Source organism: Emydura macquarii, unplaced genomic scaffold (assembly GCF_026122565.2).
Source record: "Emydura macquarii macquarii isolate MOO-44397 ecotype Brisbane River unplaced genomic scaffold, CSIRO-AGI_Emac_v2 contig_2297, whole genome shotgun sequence".
Classification (NCBI taxonomy): domain Eukaryota; kingdom Metazoa; phylum Chordata; order Testudines; family Chelidae; genus Emydura; species Emydura macquarii.
The window spans coordinates 1,352,974-1,377,172 of NW_027132434.1; the positions used below are offsets into that span (position 1 = coordinate 1,352,974).

At 42.7% G+C, this 24,199-nt stretch overlaps 1 protein-coding gene across 2 annotated transcripts in view; it reads right to left on the minus strand.

The window, feature by feature from the left end:
• The window catches only part of ZNF292 (zinc finger protein 292), a 70,615-nt gene that overhangs the window by 27,364 nt on the left and 19,052 nt on the right, over nucleotides 1-24,199 (minus strand). For both annotated transcript variants that reach the window (XM_067560719.1, XM_067560718.1), the window contains exons 2-4: nucleotides 3,626-3,780; nucleotides 3,020-3,098; nucleotides 2,114-2,249 (exon numbers count right to left, since the gene is read on the minus strand). In XM_067560719.1, coding sequence (XP_067416820.1) covers nucleotides 2,114-2,249; nucleotides 3,020-3,098; nucleotides 3,626-3,780 — 370 coding nt within the window. The remainder of the gene's footprint in view (nucleotides 1-2,113; nucleotides 2,250-3,019; nucleotides 3,099-3,625; nucleotides 3,781-24,199) is intronic.

The window sequence follows — 24,199 nt, forward strand, 5'->3', positions numbered from 1 at the left end:
TTAGTTCAGTATTTGAACTGCGTTGGTTAGTTTTGATTAGTCAGGTAAGTTGCACGTGGACATTTGTTTCTTGATGTGACTGAAATTTGCTTACAAATATTTTGTAAGATTTGATCATGTAAACAAGTAAAAAAAGATTGCAAATAAAGCCAAAGAAAATTTAGATTTATTTGATTTATTTGCATTATTTGCCCCAATCTTCTACAACTCTTAGGCCAGAACACAGCTGGTGAGAGTCGTCAAAGCTCCCCTGAGCCAAGGGCTCATTGGGCTGACATGGTTAAGCCACAAGACACAAAGTGGGTGATGTCATATCAACTTTTCTGTTGGTGAGACAGATGAGCTTTCAAGCCACACAGAGAGCTTCTTCTTCAGCTCTGGGAAACAACTACGTTGCATGGTTAAGGCATATCAGTTTCATAGCCAATGGTACATAAGGAAGTGATGTGGCCAGCATCATGTCTGAACATCTTTGACTGCCCTATTTTGATGGATCAGATACATTTTGCCACTGGGTGAACTGGATGTGGCCTTTCAGTATGAGATCAAATGAGACTTGAACCCACAACCTTCAGAGTTGTAGTTCAGCAACTCAACCTCTCAGCCACCACACCCTCATGATGAAAATAGCAGAGTGTTATTTTTCTTTCTTTGTGAAAAATAACTCAACATGGTAAGCCTAACTAGAACTTGGTTTACACATTAGAAGAAACAGGGCAAGAAATTTTCTTTAAAGTAAGCTCAGGACCCCAACCTTTTAAAAATTAACTGGAGCCAGGGTCACCATTCTGTCATACTTAAGTCACTTGTCAAATGCGCCTCTGAATCTCAAAATTGGTATCCACACCATATTTAATCAAGATCTTTCAATTAAGCCTCATTTGAAATTTCAAAGGCAAACCATTTGTGAGTGAAGTGGCAAAAAAGTATCAGAAGAGCTTTCAAAATGTGACAATCCTGTATTTTTTCAGCAGTTCAATCTTTCAAAAATGACTTCCATGAATCTTAAATTTAGCAATAATTATTCTAATGCCATGGACCACACATGCAAATCTGACATGTAAAGGACCTTTGAGAATTTTAGAGTGGGGGACAAAACTGCTTAACTGGAAAGTGAGCCTCAGCTACAGAAAGGCTACCAAGTTAACATAGTAGACTGGCTTTGACTTTATAATGGAGAGAGAGAGAGAGAGAGAGAAAACACGCAACCAGTACAAACATTATGTTACTAGCAGGTTATCTTGTGAACAAAACACAAATCCCTGCCACAAAGTGTGTCTAATTTTAAAGAAACCCAGTGAATCTATCAGTGGACATTTCCAATGTTATATAGGTCTTTTAACATTTAAAAGATGATGAAAAATTAGCATAAAAATCCACTTTTCAATAAATTTGATTCACAGTGCTATCTATACAGAGCTGTAACCTATTACTGTATCAATAAATGTGAATTCCAAAAGACATCTAATGGAGCTACAGCACATATCTACAGGTGACAGAAGCTGAGTTTTTCTATCCCAATGTCTGAACTGCAAAAAAGGCAGACTTTATTGCATATCCACAGCCAAAATATATATTAAAGGAGAAGCCAGAAAATTTGTTTACCTTAAAATTGTTCTGGGTTCTCAAATGCCATATCAATGCTTAGGGTTTTTTGGTTTAAAAAAAAAAAAAATATTTATGTTTCAAATATAGTCAGAGCCTCAGTTCTCCTGAAAGATTCAAATCACTGCAATCACTTAAATCTGTAATGTGTTAGTAGTGGTTTCTTAAATGTGGTTTCCTACGTGTAGATGATGGTAATGTTTTCAGTTTTCTATTAAACATATGGCAGTAAAGAATTTTAATTATGTCTCTGGTTTACTTACATATGAGCAATTTACGTAAGTACAACCTGGTTAGCCACCTGGGTACCTACTTTTATCCTATTGAAAAACAGCCTGGTTACAAAGCCCACAAAACAGGATTATAAAGGAAATGGCAAAAGATCTTCAACTATAGCAGCACTATATACAAATCAGTAATGTTGAAGCACTATTTGCATATTTGTTAAGAAAATGAATTCATTAAATAGTTGTAGGGCTTTTTTATTCTTAAACCATTGTAAATTTACCTTTATCCTGATCCAGTGGTTCCTGGGAAAGAATACTGCACAGCACTGGATTCTTCCACGCCCCCTTCTCTTGAGTAAGAGTAGCTAAAAGACGCAATTCACAGCTACCGTTCTCCATCAATTTATCATGAGCCACCTATGGAAAAGTGTTAGATATTTCACAAGGATGGCAATGACAAACTACATAAAACCATGCACACTCAAATTTTTTTTAACATAAGAGGAAAATTTCAAACGTAAAACTTGTCCCTTCTTATAAAACTTCCATTCTAAAAGACTTAATACAATAAGAAATGTCTAATCCCTATATGCAGACTATTTAAAGTTTCAGTTTAGGAGTTATAACGCACACCTTGTACATTAGTATAATTTTTGATAGGTTTCTAAAGAGAACATTTTTTGTATTGGGATTTTGGCACTTACTATATCTATTGTATAACTGAGATGAGGCCTTTAAAATAATCAAGGTCATCAGCATACCACCATGAGGTAATCCTTTTGAATAACAACATATTCCTAAATTCATTTGTTAAAAATACATGTTGACAGGTGGCAGTCTTTTGTAATATGCTTAAATATTTATAAAAATTCAATTAGAAAAGGCTAGCCATTTCAGCAGATCACAGAACACTGAGATTATTAAGAGGAATGCAGATCCTCTTTTAAGCATCCTGTGAAGTATTTCTCAACAGAGAGGACCAGATGTTCGTTTTGTTTTCACCCCTGGCAACTTAATTACCTGACAGCACAAAGAACTTCCAGCTGAATGACTATCTCCCACAGGAAACACAAAGTTAAGGTTAACTCTTTTGACTCAATGTTCCCAGGTTCCCAAACTGTTTTTTAAAAACTGATAATCCCGTATTTCCTCAGTATTTGTCTTTACATAAGATACAAAACTCTTACCTGTACAAAGGCTTGAAACTCATCCCACTGATTTTCTGGTAATTCAAGAGGCAGACAAAGTAGAAGTTCAACACAGCTTCTGAAAGTCAAATAAGAGTATTAATTGACTTAAATTTGAGAATACATTAAAAAAAACTAAACCTGACTTGTCATTTGAGTGTCTAAAAAAAAAGAGCCATTATCTATTATTCTGCTTAAAATCCACAAAAATTCATACAAATATAGCTTATTTATCTATATAAAAATAAAAAGGAGGATCTATTCAAGGCTAAAGGTACTTCGCCAGAAATTATAACAAATAAAACTACTTGCAGAACACCCAATTCTCCTCCTATACACAAATCAGGTTTCCCTCAGAAGTCCAACTCTGCACCTGTCCAGGTAAATAGATGTGCCCTGAAGGTTAACAGACTCTGCCAACTTTTAAGCAGGAATAAGTGCTTTTGTCAAACACAAATGTGACAGAGTAGCATAGGGAGAAAAGCAGTCTCCCAATTAGCAACTATGGATCAAACCCAATTCTTAAATTCAGTCCAGAAATGATCAGGTAGCCAGTGCAGATTTTTAAAAATAATAAGTTAACTGAATCACTGAAAACATACTCACAGTGCTAAGCGTTCCAGCACAAAGGCTACTTTTTCGCACTCAGAGGTAAGGTAAGGTCGTGCTTTAACATAGCTTCGGATAGCCACTGTGTATACTTCCAATAACGGCAAGGGATCTTCTGAAGTCTTCCACTTTTCTGCATATTCTAGGAGTGTCTATTTAGAAGGCAGAACAAAAAATTATCACAAAATATATTCAACAACAATAGTGACTCCCAGTTTTATACTTTCTTCCCAAGTATGGTATCCTTCTTAGCTAGTCCATCTGTATGTTCTTGGTATGATAACGTACGAGTTTCCAAAACTTTTAAATTAAATAATACTCTTTTTAGGCCTTCAGCAAAAGAGGTTTTAATGAAAATTTATCTGGAACTCAAAATTATGCTTATTTGAAGAAATAAAATTTGACTCAGTTTTGACCTTCTCCCTCTTCTCCTCAATCCAGGAGCCTCAATGAGGGTTGGGTACCTAAGGCAACTGAGTCTGGAAATGTTGGCCATTCCTACCCCGAAGGAGCTGTTTCTCAGAGGAGTTGCTTTCTCTCTTTCTGTACCATTTAAACAGAAACATTGTTTGTCCTAGAAGGAAGGCTTACTTGACAACATGGATTCTAAAAATATAATGCACGGATCACATGACATTAGCCAATCAGGGTTCAAATTTGCTTTTCCATTTGACACAGGAATACTTCAATACCTTCTAAATAGGATCCATTGAAGTAGTGGCACCCAAGTCTGAAGAGAAGGTAAAACAACAGAAGAGGCATAACTGCCCCTTTCATCTCAGTTATGGCCTTGTGGCCTCTGCAATTCTACAGCTGCAGCATTTGGCATTTTCCCAGAATGCCATGGAATTCGGCGTTTTTGCAGCTGAATTCGCCATTTTGCTGCAGTTAGGTGCCCAAATGTTTGTTTTATAACTCTGTATCCTGCCAAGACCTGCCTGCACCTGCCTGTGGCTCTCTGGCTTTCCAAAGAAGAGAGAAGTTAATTGTATTACAACGCACTGTTACCCTTGGGCATCCAACCTATGCACTGGCCAGAGAAAAAATAGTATATGATCCTGTAATTAAAGACTGCATCATAATGCATTCACACAAGGGAACCAAATTAAGATTTCATGGGCAACCGTAAATCAGGCATTTCCTAACTTTCATGTACCTGACTTTGTAACCTAAATAACATTTTAACATGGTTTTATTCTTAAAGGACAAAAGTAAAAATTATGTATTCATTACAATTGTAATAACTTCCCCATCATGCAAAACCAACAGGGTTTGAAACCTGAGCCTTTAGCACTACAGCACACAGACTGCTATTATTTGAATTATAGGACTAAGCACATTAGTTGGCAGAAAGAGACGGTTGTTATTCCAGAGAGCAGATGGGTCACTAGCACCATGTGCTGATTCCAGAGGGTGATTGGGAAGGGGAGCTCAACCCACTACTCCTTCTTTGCCACCCTTGGAGATGGGGTATCCTGCCGCACATGATCACCCAGAGATGCAAAAATAAGCTGTTGGGGTCCTGTGCTGAATTTGCTTGTGCCCATTTTATCAATCAATCCATCAATCCAGATTGCTCTATAACTGTGACCTGTTCTCTATACTATTTATTACTCCACCAATCTTTGAGTCATCTGAGAACTTTATCACTAATGATTGTGTTTTTCCAAGTCAAATGATAACATTATTGAACAGCAGAGGGCCAAGAACCTATCCCTAGGAACCCCATTAGAAACTCAGCCGCTCAACAATGATTCTGCATTTATAATCACATTCTGAGACCTATCATTTAGCCAGTTTTTAATCCATTTAATGTGTACTATGTTGATTTTGTATCATTCTAGTTTATTAACTAAAGTGTCATGCAAGACTAAGTCAATCACCTTATAGAAATCTAAATATATTACATCAACACTATCATCTTATTAACTATGTAATATTAAAAAGAGATTAAATTAATTTGACAAGACCTATTTCTATAAACCCATGTTAATTGTCAATTATATTACACTCCTTTAATTCTTTATCAAATCAGGTCCCATATCAGCCATACTATTATTTTGCCCAGGATCAACGACAGGATGACAGGCCCCCAGGTCATCCCATTTACCTTTTTAAAAATATTGGCACAACTTTAGCTTTCTTCCAGTGCTCTGGAACGTCTCCCATATTTCAAAACTTATTGAAAATCAACATTAATAGCCACAAGACCTACAAGGACAGCTCTTTGAAAACTCATGTATGCAAGTTACCAGGACCTGCTATTTAAAATTAAAAGGTAACTTTAATAGCTGCTTTTTAATCCTTACTTCTGTTGGAGTGTGGAATATTTTATTATTATATGACTACATCATCTGCTTTCCTCCCTCAATACAGAACAGAAATAGTTAATGAACACATCTGCTTTTTCTGCATTATTAACAACAATTCTACCATGTCCATCTAGTAATGGGCCAAGACCACTGTTAGGATTCCTTTCATTTTTGATACACCTTTAAAAACGTCTTTTAAAACTCCTTGTTATTGTTCTCAATTCTGCCAGCCACAGATTTTCCTTTCAGTCCTTTTGCTTCCCTCATCAGCTTCCTAGTGGCTAATTTATAATCTTAACTCCCCTTTTTTCCATTTGTTTCATTTTATTTATATACACACACACAAACATGCATGCACACTTGCTTGCACCTCCTCTTTACACCAGGTTGTTATTTTAAACTAGTGTAGCCTTCTTTCTTTCTTGACTGGCTTTTTGGGCACCTAGTAAAATGTTCATAAAGAGCTCCCAATTATCATTTATAGTTTTCTCTTTACATTCTTTCTCCCAGCTGATTCAGCTCATAATTATTTTCAACTCTGTGAAATTAGCCCTTTTAAAGCACCAAGTACATGTATTTCTGTTTGGACTTTATTTCATTTACAAATAACAAATTTAATCTAATCTAATTTAGTTCGTTCAGAAATCAATTCTTTTGCAGAGATACGAAATAGTCATCTACAATTTCTAGAAATTCCAAGGACATTTGAGAACTGGCAGCATGAAACCCCCAGCACATATATCATTCAGACTGAAGGCCCCCCATTATAACAATTGTTTCCCTACACATGAAGATAGATATTTAAGGAGCCATCCTTCCTGCTTTATAGTGTGATTTAGTGGTCTGTAGCAGACATCTACTAGTACCCCATGTTGTACTTTCTCTATTAGAACTTTAATCCATAAAAAAAAAATAATAATAATTTTCTCCCTGAGTTATCAGTGACTCAGAAACAGGTAATACCATTTTTGACAGAATGCCACTCCACCTCCCCTTTTGCCTACTCGATCCTTCCTAAATAAAGTTATAACGAGTGATTTTAACATTCCAATCACAGGAGTCTTCCCACCAGGTTTCAGTAATACCAACTATAGTGAGTTTATGCTCATAAATGAGCGATTCTATTTCCTTGTTTAGTATCCAGGCTCCTAACTTTGGTATATAGGCAGATATAGAATTTCTTCTTTTCAAGTGCATTGATTAATTTTACTCCTGACATACTCAATTGCGCTAAATGAGTGCCCCTTTATTCTCTCTTTTCAGAAGAAACTGCTCTAGTCCAGTGTTTCTCAACTTTTTTGATACCAGGGACTGGCTTCCTATACTGTGTCAGGGAGATCTCAGGGATGGGTGCCGGTTCATGGACTGATCGTTGAGAAACACTGCTCTAGTCTATTTGCCTGCCAATTCAGACTGTATTTTACAATATATTTATGCATTCTACATTTTTAGGATATGTCTACAATGCACACTCCTTACAGTGGCATGTAGAGTACATACATTATATGCCCTGCAGCACTGCTATAAATAGAACCATAGAGGGTGAGGCACTGCTCAGATGAATAAAGACACGGCTGAACTCTTAGGGTATGTACCCTACATGGCTCTCTACATGCCCAAGCGATGCCACCCATCTACATTGTTATTTTTAGCAGTGTAGTGTTCTGCTACCTCCCTGCTGCCAAAGTCTTCCTGCACTGCAAAGGAAGAGTCCATAAGTTGGGAAAGGAGTCTAGGAGTAGGAGGCAACAGGGAAAGCTTCCAAGTGATGTTTGTTCAGAGTTTTTCCCTGCCAAACTGAAAGACTCTGGGAGTGGTGAGACAGTAGGGAAAGGCTCCTATAGCCCCTACCAGAGGCTTTCATAGACACATGTAGCTACACATCCCAGAATGGAAGCAGCTTACTTTTCATTGCAGCATGTAGCTACACTTACCCTACTGCCGCTGCCAGTAGTATGTAGTGTTATGTTAAGATTTAAATGTTTTTAAAAAATTCTATCGTTACCCTTGAAACACTATTCCACAATTTAACAAATCACATTTTAAAGAAGATTCCTTGATATTTAGCCTCATCTGTGAAAGTATGCTAGCTGTGCAGAATAGCTTTCTGTGACCAATGTATGAGAAACAAAATGCCTTTACCCGTTTTACAGCTAGTTGGAGTCTGTGAGTAATAGCTGCCAAAACAACTGGTTAGTTTTAATTTAATTTTCATTGCTTGTCAATTTGTCACTAGTTGAAAAAATGATTATAATCTTTAAAGAAATATAATGACACCAAGGGATGGAATTAAAGATACCAGTTAATGCTATTGTGTAGTAGGACAGATACTCAATATCTTTAAAGAACTTTATATAGTTACCACCGTGACTTCCTATTGTCATAAGTAACAACTACCTTTATGAAGTTTTATGCTTGGGACATATTGTGATACACAGCCTAAAGACTTCATAGTCTCGGGCTTTGTCTAGACTAGGATTTAAAGATGTCTTAGAACATGTTAACTTTAAAAAAAAAAACTAGTGTACACAAAACAGTCAAGTTAAAACTAAATCGCCTCCCAAGCTTTAATTCAACCAGTTGGTTAAAATCTACAATACCCAGTATCCAAGACTTTAGAAAGTGTTCGCTAGCTAACATGTTCTAGCAATTTACTGTTACATTCTAGTTTGGACAGCCTATTAAGCTCTGTCTCCAGTGGCATCTTACTTATGTGAAGAGCTTATTTAAAAACTGTTTTTCAACTAAGGACTCATCCATATTACAAATACAGTCAGGAAATTGTTTTCAGCACAGCTCTCCTAATCCAGATAAAATATGGCTGCAATTTGTAGGACAACACCTTAACTAGGCTAAAGCTAATACTGTCAAAGCACACAGTTATGGTACTATTTATACTATAAACTGCAGTCATTTTTTAGGTGATGAAATTTGTTATCTTGGCTATTTCAAGTGTAGTGTAAAATGGCCCTTGAACAATTTAACTGTTTAAGGACTTGTCTGAATGGAGCTAAACTATGCTGCTTAACCTAGAACCCCATCATGCCAGCAGACCAAAATTGTTAAAAACTGTTTTAGCTTGTATATAGTTTTTAAATGTAGATTCCCTAACACTGGCAAAAAGACCAGTGAAGACTGGGACTTACAGTTCTTCCACCATTTATTTAAAAGGAAATGAAAAATGTCATTTCTACTTCTGCAGTAGTAGAGATTCACTGCTCCAAGACGTGGCATTTCCCTATTAGAAGAGTGAAACTGAGTGAGATTGCATGTATCTCACTCTACTGCTGCTACTTTTGAGAGTTGTACTGTTGCGGAAGCACTACTGGACACAGTAGGATAGGCATGATGTGAGAGCTAGAGAGCAAATGAAGCAGAATGCGGCTGAGTAGGAGGAAGGAGACAGGCAAGATGATACAACAATAGTAGCCAACATCCATTTTGGGGTCTGAATATAGTCTTTGGATAGTTTTATGAACAACATGGCTATGCCTACTAACATCGGAATAACCAAAGCTCACACTTCAACATCTTGAAAGAGGCAGAATTCAGGAAAGGAATCTTTCCTCCCTCTGCCAAACCACTGTCATGTAACCAAAACAAGTGACCAGATGCACTATGGTTTTTGATAGGCTTTGCTAGAACTGATATGTTTGAAGATTTTCTAGCGGTAAGAAAGCTCATAAGGACAAATGGTCAAGAAATGCAAACCCTAGGTCTCTCAGTCTTTGAGCCAACAACCAACAGCATTTGGAGGGGAGGGAGGAAGGGTACCACCACTGGAGTTTTTCACTCTCTACCTGGAAACAGGAGCAGTATTAATAGACTATAAGGGAGGGGGGACACTAACCTCTACCTTCCCTCCAAAAATAGGACTCTGAGAAATTGACCTCTGAGAATTGACTAGTTTTGGAGAATGAGCTACCTTCTCTTTGCTAGATATGTTGGTCTCTCCAGGTTAATGGTGAAACGCAACAATGAGGTGGTATGAGATATTTTGGACAAGCAGCAGCATTACTGCTCCTGTCTATGGATACAAGACTTGTCATTGGGGCACCTTTCACAGCAAACTAGATTCTTATTAAAACATTTTTTCTTAAAAATTGTAATGACAGTGTATTTTATTTTTGAGAATGTCACTGAAGGAAAAGTGTTTGCGCTAATGTGCCTTCTCTTTTATTCTTCTGCACTGGAACAACCAACACATGCTAAGCAACACTATACCTTTCAGTCACAAGTTAACATCACCATTTTAAGTGATTTATCATCTCTTGAATGAAGCAATAATCCTCAACCAGTCAAGACTATTTTTAAAGTTATAAATGGTGGACCAAGGGATTGGTGACTTTATGAAGTAAAAAGGGACAAAAATGGTGTTTAAGTTCAACAATTAATTGTGCACACTTTTTTCTTAAATGGATTTATTTTTAATAACTACATGCCATATGACGTCTCCCTAGACACAATGATTTATACTACACCAGTTCCATCAAATTAGGGACGGGTATTTAAAGATTCAATTGTCAAGATGGACTTTGAATTTCCCACCTTTGTTGGTTCATAACAATTCATAGATTTCTTTTATACTAAAAATATTTTTATGGAAGCTAATAGGGATGTATTATCTATGGTAATGGGGTGAAAAAAATGAGTAAATCTAGAATTATGCAGTATTTAACAAGTTAAATGCTCACAGCAGAATGGCTACAGGTTGGGTAAGGTGATATTTAGATATATGTTTTAGTTTATATGTTGGGATAGCTCTGATTTATAAATTAAATAATCTCCTTGACTGCTTTTCTCAGGTATGTAATTACATATTTAGGAAACAACATTCATTAAAGACCCTTATGAAACTTCATGAATGAAGTTACTCATCTAGCGTAGCTGACATTTAAATCTAAACCTGATATTTATCCTCGACCTTTAATGTGAATTAGTTTTTCAAAACAGACTATTTTAGACCTAATTCATTCCCCCCCCTTTAAGATTCAATTCATGTGGGCTACACAAGTGAAAACACATGTATGACAAAAGTTTATTTTTATTCAAACGTTTCTAAAAAAAACCCCATGAAGTTTCAACTGAGTTTGAGGTTTTACAATAATATGATAAATGTTGGGAAATGGGGTGGGGATTATGGGAAATGCCTGCAGATCTTTTGTAAAAAAACTAATAGCATTGACAATGGTGTATTATCATAGATTACTGAAAGCAACCAGAAACTGAGGTTGTGGAATTAAATTTCAAATGCTATTCAGAGGTTTAGAAGAAGTTGATCAACCCAGTTGTACCTTTTCTTGGTACAAAATGGAAATGGATAAAAACATGTTCATCAGTAAAACTGAGGCTAGGTGTACACTACAGACCTATATCAGTATAACTATATCACTCAGGGGGTGTGAAAAATCCACACTTGAGTGATGTAGTTATACCAATCCAACCCCCTGTGTAGACAGCGATATATCGACGAGAGAGCTTCTCCTGTCGACATAATCCACCTTTCCAAGAGACGCTAGCTATGTCGACAGGAGAAACTCTCCCATCAGTGTAGTAGCATCTTCAAGTACAGTGCTAACAGCAGCAAAGCTGTAGCACTTTAGTGAAGACAAGCTCTAAGTTTCCCTAATTCTCAAATGAAGTATGAGAGCCAAATGAGTGAGGTTGTAAATTCACTGTGGTTTGCTCAGTGAATTGCATTTCTCTTCTCCCTCATCCACCCCAAAACCATCACATTATACCAACCTGCTGGAAGTGTCCAGCACTATTTAAATCTGATAATGCCCAGAGTTAACACATTGCAATGCTTTCCATGCACCAGTCTCAAGCTATCAAGTACTGCATGACAAGTATATTAACAATATTTCTTTGACCTTGTGGTCACACTTTTGAAATCTAATTATCCTCAGTAAAGTCTATCTAAATCACTGCTGTTCACCTTGCATATAGGACCATAAGGAGATGGGCTTTGTCTCCCCCGCTCCCCCCAAGCCTCATGCAGATATCCTCTTCTCCCTAAGGAGGATAGGCTTTTCACCAACCAGGGTATTGTGGTCAGAGTACAGTACAATGAATTTTGCTGAATGTGGGATGAAAACAGCATTTTATTTCAGCTATACAACTTGTGAAAGGACAAATACCAGAATACAGCATGCCAGTTTACACAATGTAAATCTACAAGTGTTGTGTGCATGTATGAACTTAACTGTGGAAAACAAATCTTTAAACAGATACACCTGAACATTCTCTGTATTTATCTACTTCAGGCTTTGAGTAAATCAGAATGTTTACATGAAGGCTTGAAGAGATCCAGTGTAGGATGCATGGCTGGAAGACGATAAGGCTCATAGGATCTGTAGTGCTTTTCCAGTTTCAAAATCGTTTATTAGAAAGCACAGAATACAGACCAACATTCTTGCTCAAAATTACAGTACTGCAGTAGTGAAGTTGCAGTTAAGGTCAAAAGCACTATTCCATAATAAAACTCTCCTTTCAGTTACTTTTTTCCCTCCTTTGAGGCTGAAATTTCCTATGCTTTGCATCAGTCCAGAAGATGTGAAGATTTTTGTTGGCTGCGAAAACAAAACAGATTAATTTGGCCACTTACATTAATCAACTATAAAGAAACCACAAACATGTTTTATACTTTAATAGTTAATGCTTTTTGTGCATTCAAACACAAAATGGTTTTGTTTTGTTACTATAAACATTGCATATGTGTTATATCTAAGAAATATAATCGCATACTTTTCAGATGTGGAAGTCTGAAAGTGGACTGAATATGTAGTATCTAATTTTCTGCAACAATTCAAGCACAGATCCTCTCATATCTAGCAGACTTTTCTCTCCCTTTTGTACACTCAAAACAGATTACCACATGACAAACCAGGAAGGCATATTTCGTGGGATCTCACAGGGTCAGTCCTGGGTCCAGTACCATTCAATATTTTCATTAATGACTTGGATAAAAGAATGGCAATTATGCTTATAAAATGTGCAGATAACAGCAAGCTGGGAGGAGTTTCTAGCACTCTGGAGGACAGGATTAAAATCCAAAACAGCCTTGGCAAATTGGAGAATTTGTCTGAATTCAACAAGATGAAATTCAATAAAGGTAAGTGCAAAGTACTTCACTTAGGAAGGAAAAAAATAAAATGTACAACTACAAAATGGAAAGTAACTAGCTAGGTAGAAGTACTGCTGAAAAGGTTCTGGAGGTTACAATGGATCATAAATTGAGTGAGTCAACAATGTGATGCAGTTGCAAAATTTGCTAATATTCTGGGGTGTATTAACAGGAGTATTTTATGTAAGACATGGGAGCTAATTGTCCCACTCTATTCAGCACTGGTGAGGCCTCAGATGGAATACTGTGTCCAATCTGGGTGCTACACTTTAGGAAAGATGTGGATAAACTGGAGACTATTAAGAGAACAACAACAAAAATGATAAAAGGTTTCGAAAACCTGACCTACGAACAGAGCCGTCCCTAGGGTACGGCAAATCACGGCAACCACCCCAGTCCTGCACTTTGGCGGGCCCCCACACTTTGCGCCAGGACCAGGCAGGAGGTGGGCAGCTGCCACCAAGGTCCTGGCTTCGCCCCGGGTTCCTCCACCCCCCTGCTAGGGACGTTGAAGAAAAGGTTAAGAAACTGCATATTTAATCTCACAAAAGGACAATTGATACCCGATACAGGGTACCTGATAACAGTCTTCAAATATGTTAAGGCCTGTTATAAAGAGGATAGTGATCAATTGTTCTCCATGTCCAATGAAAGTAGGACAAGTAGTAATGGGCTTAATCTTTAGGTTCGCTCTTAGGAAAAACGTTAGCTGTAAGGGTAGTTAAGTACCGGAATAGGCTTCCAAGGGAGACTGTGGAATCCCCATCATTGGAAATTTTTAAGAACAGGCTGGACAAACACCTGTCAAGGACGCTCTAGGTTTACTTACTCTTGCCTCAGCACAGGGCACAACTTGACTTTGAGGTCCCTTCCTGCTCTATGTATCTATGAAGTCAGTCATCCAGAAAGGCCCAAAGCACCAGATTTTTTTTTTTTTGGCTAATCCCAGCTGAGTACAGTTTCACATGGTTTGAGACTGTACGCTTTCATAATATACAGCACACTACAGAGTTCAAGAAATTTGAACTTGCAAATACAGGAGTACAGCAGAATGGCAGTCAAACAAGGTGGGGAGTCTCCCGTATCATCTAAAAAAAGGTATATGTAAAAAGGAGAGAGATGGGCTGGTGGTCAGCATTATTATTCTCCCCCAAAATCACCATACTTAAAGGGGCACTGGATAAAGTCTGGGAGGTCTTGTAACCTCTCTCAGGGGTCTCTTTGGACATTTTCAAAACTTGGGGTACTCTGAATGGTGCACTGCACAATGTGGCAAGATCTTTATTGCATAGTAAAGTTTTATTTGACTATTGAAGCGATGATCGCATATTTAAACAACGATGCTACTGTGGACAAACCTCCTGAGTCCACTTGTCCCACTGGGCTCAAAAGGGCAATTGCAGTGTCTCCATCTCTCAAAATCTTCAGCCTAACATCCTTCCCATGAGAAGAAATCCTTTGAGGCCTACCTTCTTCAAAGGCCTGTTAGGTGTATTTTACAATGCAAATCAACAATTTTCAAGACAATACTAAACCAGCTAAGTTCAACTTGATACCAAAGATTGACCACTGAAAGGAGAAGGGGCTGCCCTGCTCTCCTGCAATGATGCAATTCTGGTGAAAACTGAATTGAGCATATAACAATTAATAATACCAGGTGTGTGCACAACGTGGCTGAATCAGTTCAGGAAATTTCAGTTTCCGATCTTCTGATTTCTGTGCTGTTGTTCAGCCATAATGTAGTTTTCTGAAGTTCAGATATTGCTCCATTTGCCTTCCAAAGGGAGCAAGAATTTTGATATGGGAGTAGATCCTCCGTGGGTATAAGATGTCTGACTTCCTAGATACTGAAGTCAGACAACTTACACCAGCTGAGAATCTGCCCCATAAGTTGTGATTTACTGGATTTTCTTTATGTAGCTCTGTATCCTTCACCAAAATGCTATTTTATGACACTCTTCTGCACACTCCTCATAGTGGATTATAGCAGACATTCTAGGCTTCCTTCATCAGCAATATTTTAGGGAGATGTTGGGACTCCTTTATGCTGATAGCCATAATTGTGTGTCATGCTAGGAACATATAACAACTATGTGGATACCAATATGGCCTACATTTCCTAAAACAGGGAAGGAAAAAAAGGAAATAGTTGAGAGAACTTTTGGTAGCTGTGTAGAAGTATTTGGCTGGCAATTCAATGCCCCAAGGACAGAGAAGTTAAATTCAGCATTACCAAAGCAGAGTCTTGATATGGGACCTGGCTTCTTGCTGTTAGCTTAACCTAGAGCAGAAGCCAAATCTTTGACTTTCAATACCATGTAACGCAGGTGATCTGTTTATTCTCCTTAGCAAATCCCATGACAGATCAGTTTATTGAAAGATTTGGTAAGACAAGTTACAGGCATCCCCTCCAAATAAGTCAGAATACTGATGGAATTGCTAATCTTTATACTGCAAATCTTTTGGATAACAATACTGAAGGGAGAGCCAATTACAACAGACAAGACCAGAGACACTAACGGAGATAACTAATGTCTATTTAAAATCCAACCTTAAAGCATATATCTGTTATTCAGTAGCCTAATTTAAATCAAATTCAGCACTAACTTTTTCTTTTCTCCCCTTTCCTCTTATATTTAATTTATTTTGTGTAAATTGTTTCTGCTACAGAGGTCAATTAGTTTCCCCTCTTTCCATGGGTCTTTCACAAAGCAAAAGAGGAAAGAAAACATTTTAAAGACAGGAAGTGCAGTTGTAAAAGTCATAGAAATTAGTGGGGATGTGTAGTACATGAAAGAAGATTTAGCTCATGTTTAAACATTGACTAGATTACAAATTATGACTCCAAGGATTAAAAAACTCCTTGATATTACTGTAGTTCTTTTTAAAAAAAATAAAAACACCACCACTTTACCCACCCTTGCCTGGAAATTTAAAATAATATTTTCTTTATTTTATATATCCACACACCCACCCACCCACCCACACACTAAAGTATAGAAATAAAGAATTAAGGTCACCCTGACAACCATAACTATGTTTTGATGCATTCCCAAACTCAACACAACAACATCTACCTACCTCTAATCTGTATTTAAAATAGATGTTTTTATAAGGACTTTAAGAAGTTGGCAACCTGTGGCTAAATTCACTTTATTTCCTCTGTTGCTTGTAGAGTCAAGTAATTCCAGGAAACAGTCATTTTATTTCACTCACTCACCTCACTCAGACTTACCTCCTCCTGCTGTAAAAAAGCTACTATTTTTGACCCAGTCCTGAAGAGGTTCATAGACATATAGCTACTAATAGCATACAGGGCCAGATAAGATATAGGCACTGTAGGGCTATGCCTAGGTCCCCAGGTCTTAAGTCATGTCACTTTAGAATCTCAGCTTTCATTTAAAAAGTGTCTAGCTCTCCTGGTTGCAAAGCAAAGCTTAAAAACATGATACACATCTATGTGATGCAGTGGTGTCTGCTAGAGCCTGCGGACAGCCTGGAAAAACAAGGTTACTTACCAGTAACTGATGTTCTTCGAGATGTGTTGCTCATGTCCATTCCATTATAGGTGAGTGCATGCCTCTGTGCATGGTTCCCAGGACTTTTTTCCCCTTAGCAGATCCCGTAGGGCTGGCTCTGGTGCCCCCTGGAGCACCGCGCACATGCCGTGGTATATGAGGCACTGCCGGCCTTACGCCCCCTCAGTCCCTTCTTTCTGTCAACTCATGCAGTGGGGATGGGGGGTGGGTTGTGGAATGGCCATGAGCAACACATCTCAAAGAACATCAGTTACTGGTAAGTAACCTTGTTTTCTTCTTTGAGTGCTTGCTCATGTTCATTCCACTATAGATGACTAACAAGCAATATCTTGGAGGTGGGTAGGAGTTACCGGTGAGCTGCCCTCAGCACAGCTCTGCCAAATCCCACGTCCTCTCTTGCCTGCTGAACGATGGCGTAGTGGGACATGAAGGTATGCACCGATGACCAGGTGGCAGCTCTGCAGATGTCCTGCAGGGGCACTCTCTCCAGGAAGGCTGTAGACAAGGCTTGAGCTCTGGTTGAGTGCGCTCTGATGGTTCCCAGAAGCGGCACCCTTGCCTGCTTGTAGCAGAACTTGATGCAAGATGTAATCCATGAGGAGATGCTCTGGGTGGAGACAGGTGAGCCTTTCATCCAGTCGGCCACTGCGATGAAGAGCTGCATCAATTTCCAGAACAGCTCTGTACGCTTGATGTAGAAGGCCAGGGTTCATCTCATGTCCAGCGAATGCCATCTCCTCTCCTTCTCTGAGCTGTGCGGTTTGGGAAAAAACACGGGGAGAAAAATATTTTGATTACAATGAAATTGGGAAAACACCTTGGCAGGAAGGCTGGATGCAGCCTCAACTGTACCTTATCCTTATAAAATAGTGTATAATGGGGCTCCGAGGTCAAGGCCCAAATCTCGGAGACCCTCCTACCTGAGGTAATGGCCACCAGGAAGGCTACCTTCCATGAAAGCAGGAGCAGAGGGCATTAAGCCATGGGTTCAAAGAGAGGCCCCATGAGTCTCAAGAGGACCAGGCTGAGATCCCAGGGAGGCACCAGGTCACGGACCTGCGGATAAAGCCTCTCCACCCCCTTGAGGAACCTGATGAACATGGGATGGGAAAACAGGGATCTCCCCTCTAGCGGCTGATGGAAGGCCGAAAGAGCCACCAGGTGAATCTTCAAGGAGGCCAGCGCCAGAGCCTGGAGCTTTAGCTGGAGCAGGTACACCAGGATCACCTGTACAGGTGACAGGCTGGGCGGAATGCCCCGGGACTCTGCCCAAGAGATAAACCATTTCCACTTAGCCCAATACCCGACCTGCGTGGGGGGTTTCCCACCGCCAAGCAGGACTTGCTGGACCTGCACTGAGCAGGCTCTCTCTCCCTCCGTCAGCCACAGAGCTTCCAGGCCGTAAGGTGCAGGGAGTCCAGGTCTGGGTGCAAGAGGCAACCATGGTCCTGGGAGAGAAGATCGTGTAGCCTCAGGAGCTCCAGGGGTGGGGCGATCGAGAGGTCCAGCAGCATGCTGAACCAGTGCTGTCTCAGCCAGGCTGGAGCAATGAGTATAACATTTGCCCTGTCCCTCTTTATTTGCAGCAGGATCTTGGGCAGGAGCGGAATGGGGAGGAATGCATACATGAGGGCCCCCACCCAGTCGACGAGGACCACATCAGAAATCGACCCAGTCTCATGACCCCAGAGCCCGCAGAACCTCGGGCACTTTGTGTTCCAGGTTGACGCGAAAAAGTCCAGTTGGGGAATGCCCCACTTCTGGAAGATCATAACCACCACCTTTGGGGCAACAACCAGTCGTGGCGGGGTAGAAACGACCTGCTGAGGTGATCCGCCTGGTTATTCCTCACTTCCGGGAGGTGAAAGGCAGTCAAGTGGAAATCATGCCTCACGGCAAAGTACAACAGGTGGATAGCTTCCTCGCAGAGGGCCGAGGAACGCGCTCCCCCCTGCCTGTTTATGTAAAACATGGCTGCGGTGTTGTCCATCAGTACCTGCACCACTCCGCCTGTCAGGAATTGGAGGAACACCTTGCACGCCAGGCGAATGGCCCTCAGCTCCTTCACATTGATATGCAGGCGCCTCTCCTCCCCTGACCAGAGCCCCTGAGTGCCTAGGTTGGCACTGGTGTGGGCTCCCCATCCTGCATCTGAAGCGTCAGAAATTAGGGTGTCCGACAGGAGCAGTTTCCTGAATGCAATGCCCTTCATCACTGCCCTGGGAGTCCGCCACCAATTCAGGGAGGCTAAGGGGGAACTGTGCCCACCCGGTTCAACGGATGTCTGCTCGGCACATATACCGAGGCCAACCACACCTGAAGCAGTCTGAGCCTCAGGCGAGCTAGTCTCACTACGTACCTGCAGGCCGCCATGTGGCCCAACAGCTATCGGCAGTGCCTGGTTGTTGTCGTGGGGCATTGGTGCAGCTGGGAGATGATAAAAACCATCGCCTCGAAACGTGGTTGAGGCAGGAAGGCTCTGTCCAGGGAAGCATCCAGGGTGGCTCCAATGAATTCTATGCATTGCACTGGGGTTAGTGTGGACCTCTGCTTGTTTATGAGAAGTCCCAGCCTGCTGCATGTGGATCAAGTGAGGGTCACGCTGTCCTGCACTTGGGATCTGGACCTGCCCCTGATCAGCCAATTGTCCAGGTAAGGAAAAATTTGCACACCCTTTCGTCTCAGGTGGGCAGCCACTACTGCCATGCACTCAGTGAACACCCTTGGAGCCAAAGATAGGCCAAAGGGTAGGGCTGTAAACTGGTAGTGGGAGCCAGCCACTGTGAAACGGAGAAAACGCCTGTGGCTGGGGAGGATAGACACGTGAAAGTATGCGTCCTTGAGATCGAGGGAGGCATACCAGTTTCCTGGATCCAGGGAAGGAATTATGGAAGCTAGGGAGATCATGCGAAACCTGAGTTGTTTGACATATTTGTTTAGACGACACAGGTCTAATATGGGTCTCAGACCCCACTTTGCCTTGGGGATGAGGAAATACCTTGAAGAGAACCCCTTCCTCCTTCTGCCTTGAGGGACCATTTCCACCGCTCCTATGTTGAGGAGGGTGTCCACCTCCTGCAAGAGGAGTTGCTCGTGAGAGGGGTCCCTGAAGAGGGACGGAGGGGGAGGGTCAGTGGGGGTGGGGGGTAGATGTAAGCTGTAGGGCATAGCCTCCTGAGACTATCCCAAAGACCCAATGGTCTGAAGTGATCATTGCCCATTTGGGATAGAAGGGCCTTAACCTGTTTAGGAAGGGGCGGGGTGGATCCAGGAGAGCAGTCGGGGCACCACCCTTGGGCACACCATCAAAACTGTCTCCTCTGGTTGCCCAACCTCCTGGGGGCCCCTGCTGGGAAGCTGAGGACAAGCTGGGGGGCTGATTTCTCCTTCTAAACCCCCTATCCCTATAGGGTCTAAAAGGCCTGGGTGGAGGCCTTGGCTGCTGCTGCGCCTAGGGCTGTGACTGAAGCCTGGAAGCCTAGGGCATGTACAGGCCCAGGGAGCGAAGTGTGGCCCTGGAGTTCTTCAGACAGTGCAGCTTTGCATCGGTCTGGTCGGAGAATAGGGCTAACCCATCAAAGGGGAGGTCCTGAATTGACTGCTGTACCTCCTGGAACAAGCTCGAGGATTGCAGCCACGAGCCCCTTCTCATGCAGATGGCAGAGGCTATGGCCCTGCCCACCAAGTCAGCAGCATCACAGGACGTCTGGAGCATTGCCCTAACCACCATGGTTCCTTCCTCCACGATGCTGTTAAAGTCTGTGGCCTGGTGCTGGGGCAGGGCCTCAACGAACCACCTGAGGGAGTCCCAGATTGAAACTGTATCTACCCAGGAGGGCCTGATGGTTGGCAATCCTGAACTGCAGGCTTGCCGTGGAATAAACCTTTCTCCCAAAGGAATCCAGCTTTTTATTGTCTTTGTTCATGGGAGTGGACCCTGGCTGACCTTGCCTGTCTCTCTGGTTAGCCGTGTCTACCACCAAGATTCCCAGGGCGGGGTGAATGAACAAATATTCAAACCCTTTGGCCGGGACATAATACTTTTTCTCGGCCACCTTTGATGTAGGGCTGACCGAGGAAAGGGTTTGCCACAGGGCCTTTACAATTTTAAGGACCTTTTCATGGACAGAGAGGGCCACTCTCGCTGGGGCAGCTGACACCAGCACATTAAAGAGGTTATCTTCGGCCTCTTCTAACTCCTTCACCTCCAGCCCCAAGTTGGAGGCTACCCTCTTGAGCAGCTCCTGGTGCGCCCTGAAATCCTCCAGTGGCACCGAGTGGTCCCGGGAGACTGCCTCGTCCGGTGAGGAGGAAGAAGACTGCTGAGGCGTGTCCTGTGGGTGCTCCCCCTCCTGACGAAGGGGTGCACCCATTGAGAGTCCCTCCATGGGGTCCGACTCCTCATCCAAAGAGTGGTGCCTATGGGCCTTCCCCTGTGCCGGAGGCACAGACTGCACCCTCAATGACATAATGGATTGGGGCCCCGGCCCCACTTGAATACCCCATAGGGCCCAATAAGGCCATTGTTGCGGACATTGACCCTGGGGCCAACCCGGGGATGACTGCGCCACAAACTGTGATGCTTTGTGGGGCCGTCGGCCCTCCCAATGACTGCCCCCCCGGGAGACCCTGAGTCACGGGACCAGCGGTGCCGTGCATGTCCTCGGTCCTGGGCGCCCTTCCATGCTGAGGACCGCCCTCTCGATGTCTCCGACCTGGAGGATGACGACGACTGCCTCCGTCGCCGCAAGTGGTGCCAACGAACGGAGGTGTGCTCCGAAGAGCTAGTGTTACCAGAGCGTCATCTCGGTACCGATGATTTACAGTGCCACTTGCCTTGCGGCCCCGCATACCGCTTCCGTGACCAAGGTCGGCGCTGCTCCGAACTCCTCGGTGCTGAGTTGGACTCTGGTGACCGGGTTCTGCGTCGTGGACTGCGCGGTGCTGGGTCCTCCGAAGGAGACTGGGTTCTGCGCCGCCTCGGTGCCAGGTCTTCCGATGGCAACCGGGTTCTGCGCCGTCTAGGTACGGGCGAACTCCTCGGTGCTGGGGATCTGGAACGGGAGCTGTCCGAGCACTGCCTGGCAGACCTCGATCTGTGCCGCCTCCTGGCATGCGCTGCCTCCGGTGCCGGGGATCAACGTTGGTGCCGAGAGGGAGACTCTGCATTCTGTGTCAGAGCAGGTCGGCTCAATGCTGCTGCCCTGGAGCGACTGCTGGGGGAGCGACTCTGCTCTACCCTCATAGGCCGTTTGGTGGGAGATTTTCCTCCGCGTACCGGGGATCTCCATCGCCATTCAGGGGGAGCCAATGCAGGTTTCCCCCCATGACATCGGCCTCTTCTCCCTCGGTGGATGGGGGGGAGAGGTGGCGTAGGCAAGACCAACAAGGCTCTTGCTACCTGAAAAGCCTCTGGTGTCAACAGCAGCAGCAGGGGGAGACTTCCTGACCAGAGATGCAGGCAACGGAGAAGACTTGACGGGCCGGGTCCGGTGCATCTCTGTGCTCGACCCTGCCTGTACCGATGGCACAGGGAAGTGTCCGCGCTCTGCGCACTGCTTCCTCCTCTTCAGTGCCAGCTATGTTGCATGGTGCTGAGTTGAGGCCGGTGCTGGCAGTGCGCTCTGCACTGAAGTCACGCTTGGTGCTGAGGTGGAGTGGGCCCACTCGGACGCTGGGCGGAGCACTGCCTCCATTAACAGGGCTTTCAACCAGATCTCTCGGTCCTTCTGAGTTTAAAAACTCTGCAGATCTCGCACTTGTCCTTTCTGTGCACTTCCCCCAAAGCAGTTAAGACAGCGGTCGTGGGGGTCGCTAAGCAGCAGGAAGGCCTTCCCGCAGGAGGCACACGGCTTTAATCCTGGTGACTGGGACATAGCCCAGCCGCTCTAAGTCCCCACAGGGACTTGCCTTATCTCTAACTACTCTTAACAACAGTTAACAACTACTTAACTAACTAAAACTAACTAACTTAGAATAACAAACAAGTTCAAATATGGGGAATAGTACTTGCTGAGAGCAAGGCTAGTTCCAGCAACCACCAGGGGTGGAAAGAAGGAACTGAGGGGGCGTTGGGCCGGCGGCATGTGCACGGGGCTCCAGGGGGTGCTGGAGCCGGCCCTACGGGATCTGCTAGGGGAAAAAAGTTCCAGGAACCGTGCACAGAGGCGTGCACTCACCTATAGTGGAATGGACATGAGTAAGCACTTGAAGAACAATAGTTCTGATAGGTCAAACCTATCTTATGAATCTAAATAAATATTAACTCCAAGACACACTGCTGTGGGAGGCACCACCAATCCAACCACAAGAGGGGGACTATAGATGTAGCAGATGGGGAAGGAGTGCAGCAGGCACAGCCCATCCTCCCAAGCAGGTAACTTCTCAGCTTCTGGAATAAATACTATGCCCGTTCCTCCCCTCTCCAGTCCTACCTGTCTAGGGGGGAGAATGGCCCTGTTTGCTCACATCTGGGGGGAGGAGAGGGGAGGAAAAGACATAGCATACACCAGGCCAACATCCATGAGTGGAGAAGGCAACCCCATACCACTGCCCTTGCTTCTCTGCCACCTCTACACTAGGGTCAAGGCCATGATACAGGGGCAGAAATGGAGACACAGTGGGGCCTAGTGTTATGCGGTGTATAGGACTTGACAATGGTTAGCCTGACCCATCCAGCTGGGAATGGTTAGGCTGCTGGGATCACTGCCTATCATGCTGAGCAACACTTTCTCATTGTTTCAATGTACTATCTGTTGTGTCTTTTCTTCGATTGTAAACTCTCTGGAGTAGAGACAGTTTTTTTGTTCTGTGTTTGTAAGCACCTAGACACAATAATGTCCTAGTGCATGAGTAAGGCTCCCAGGCATTACAGTGACACAAAATAATAATAAACCTTAATCCAGCTTCACACCATCAGAGCCCTTTGACAATTTAAATCCCATGTACTTTGGGAAATTATCCAAAATGACTGTCCTAAATGTGATCTCTTGTTAAAGAGATTTCAACGCCTGTCTCTTTCCACTTCTACAGCTTGTCTATGACCTTGAAGGAGTTTTCTGTAGCAGACTAACAGGAGGTAATTTAAGTACTACAGTAATGTAAAACAAAAGCCTGGATTCACTGATCAAAAACATCCTACACATATGGTGGTATAGAGAAGGTGCAATAATACTGCAGAGCAGCCCGGGAATAAGGTTTCTTTCTTTCAACGATCTCTCTGATCATTTGGGATTGTGGGAGAATTTGCCCTTAATTTTTATTCTGTAGTAAATGAGTTGATTCAGTTGCTGCAAAAGCTGGTGGCAAACAAAAACATGCAACAGAATCTTGGGGGGGGGAATATCTCTACAAGCATTTGCTGGTACAGACTGTTGTGATGCAGTTTATAATTACAATTTTCACCAGATTATGAAAGAACAGTTGCTTCTGATGTTAGTAGTTAAAGGATTAGCTGCATTTTGCAAGGTGAAGAGCCCTATTTGTCCTTGGGTGTGAATACAAATTTTTAAGCTTTCCATTTGGACTTCTTGTTCTACTTGTGTTTTTCTTCCTATTTTGTCTTTATAAAATCCTTGAATGCTAGATAGAAGAA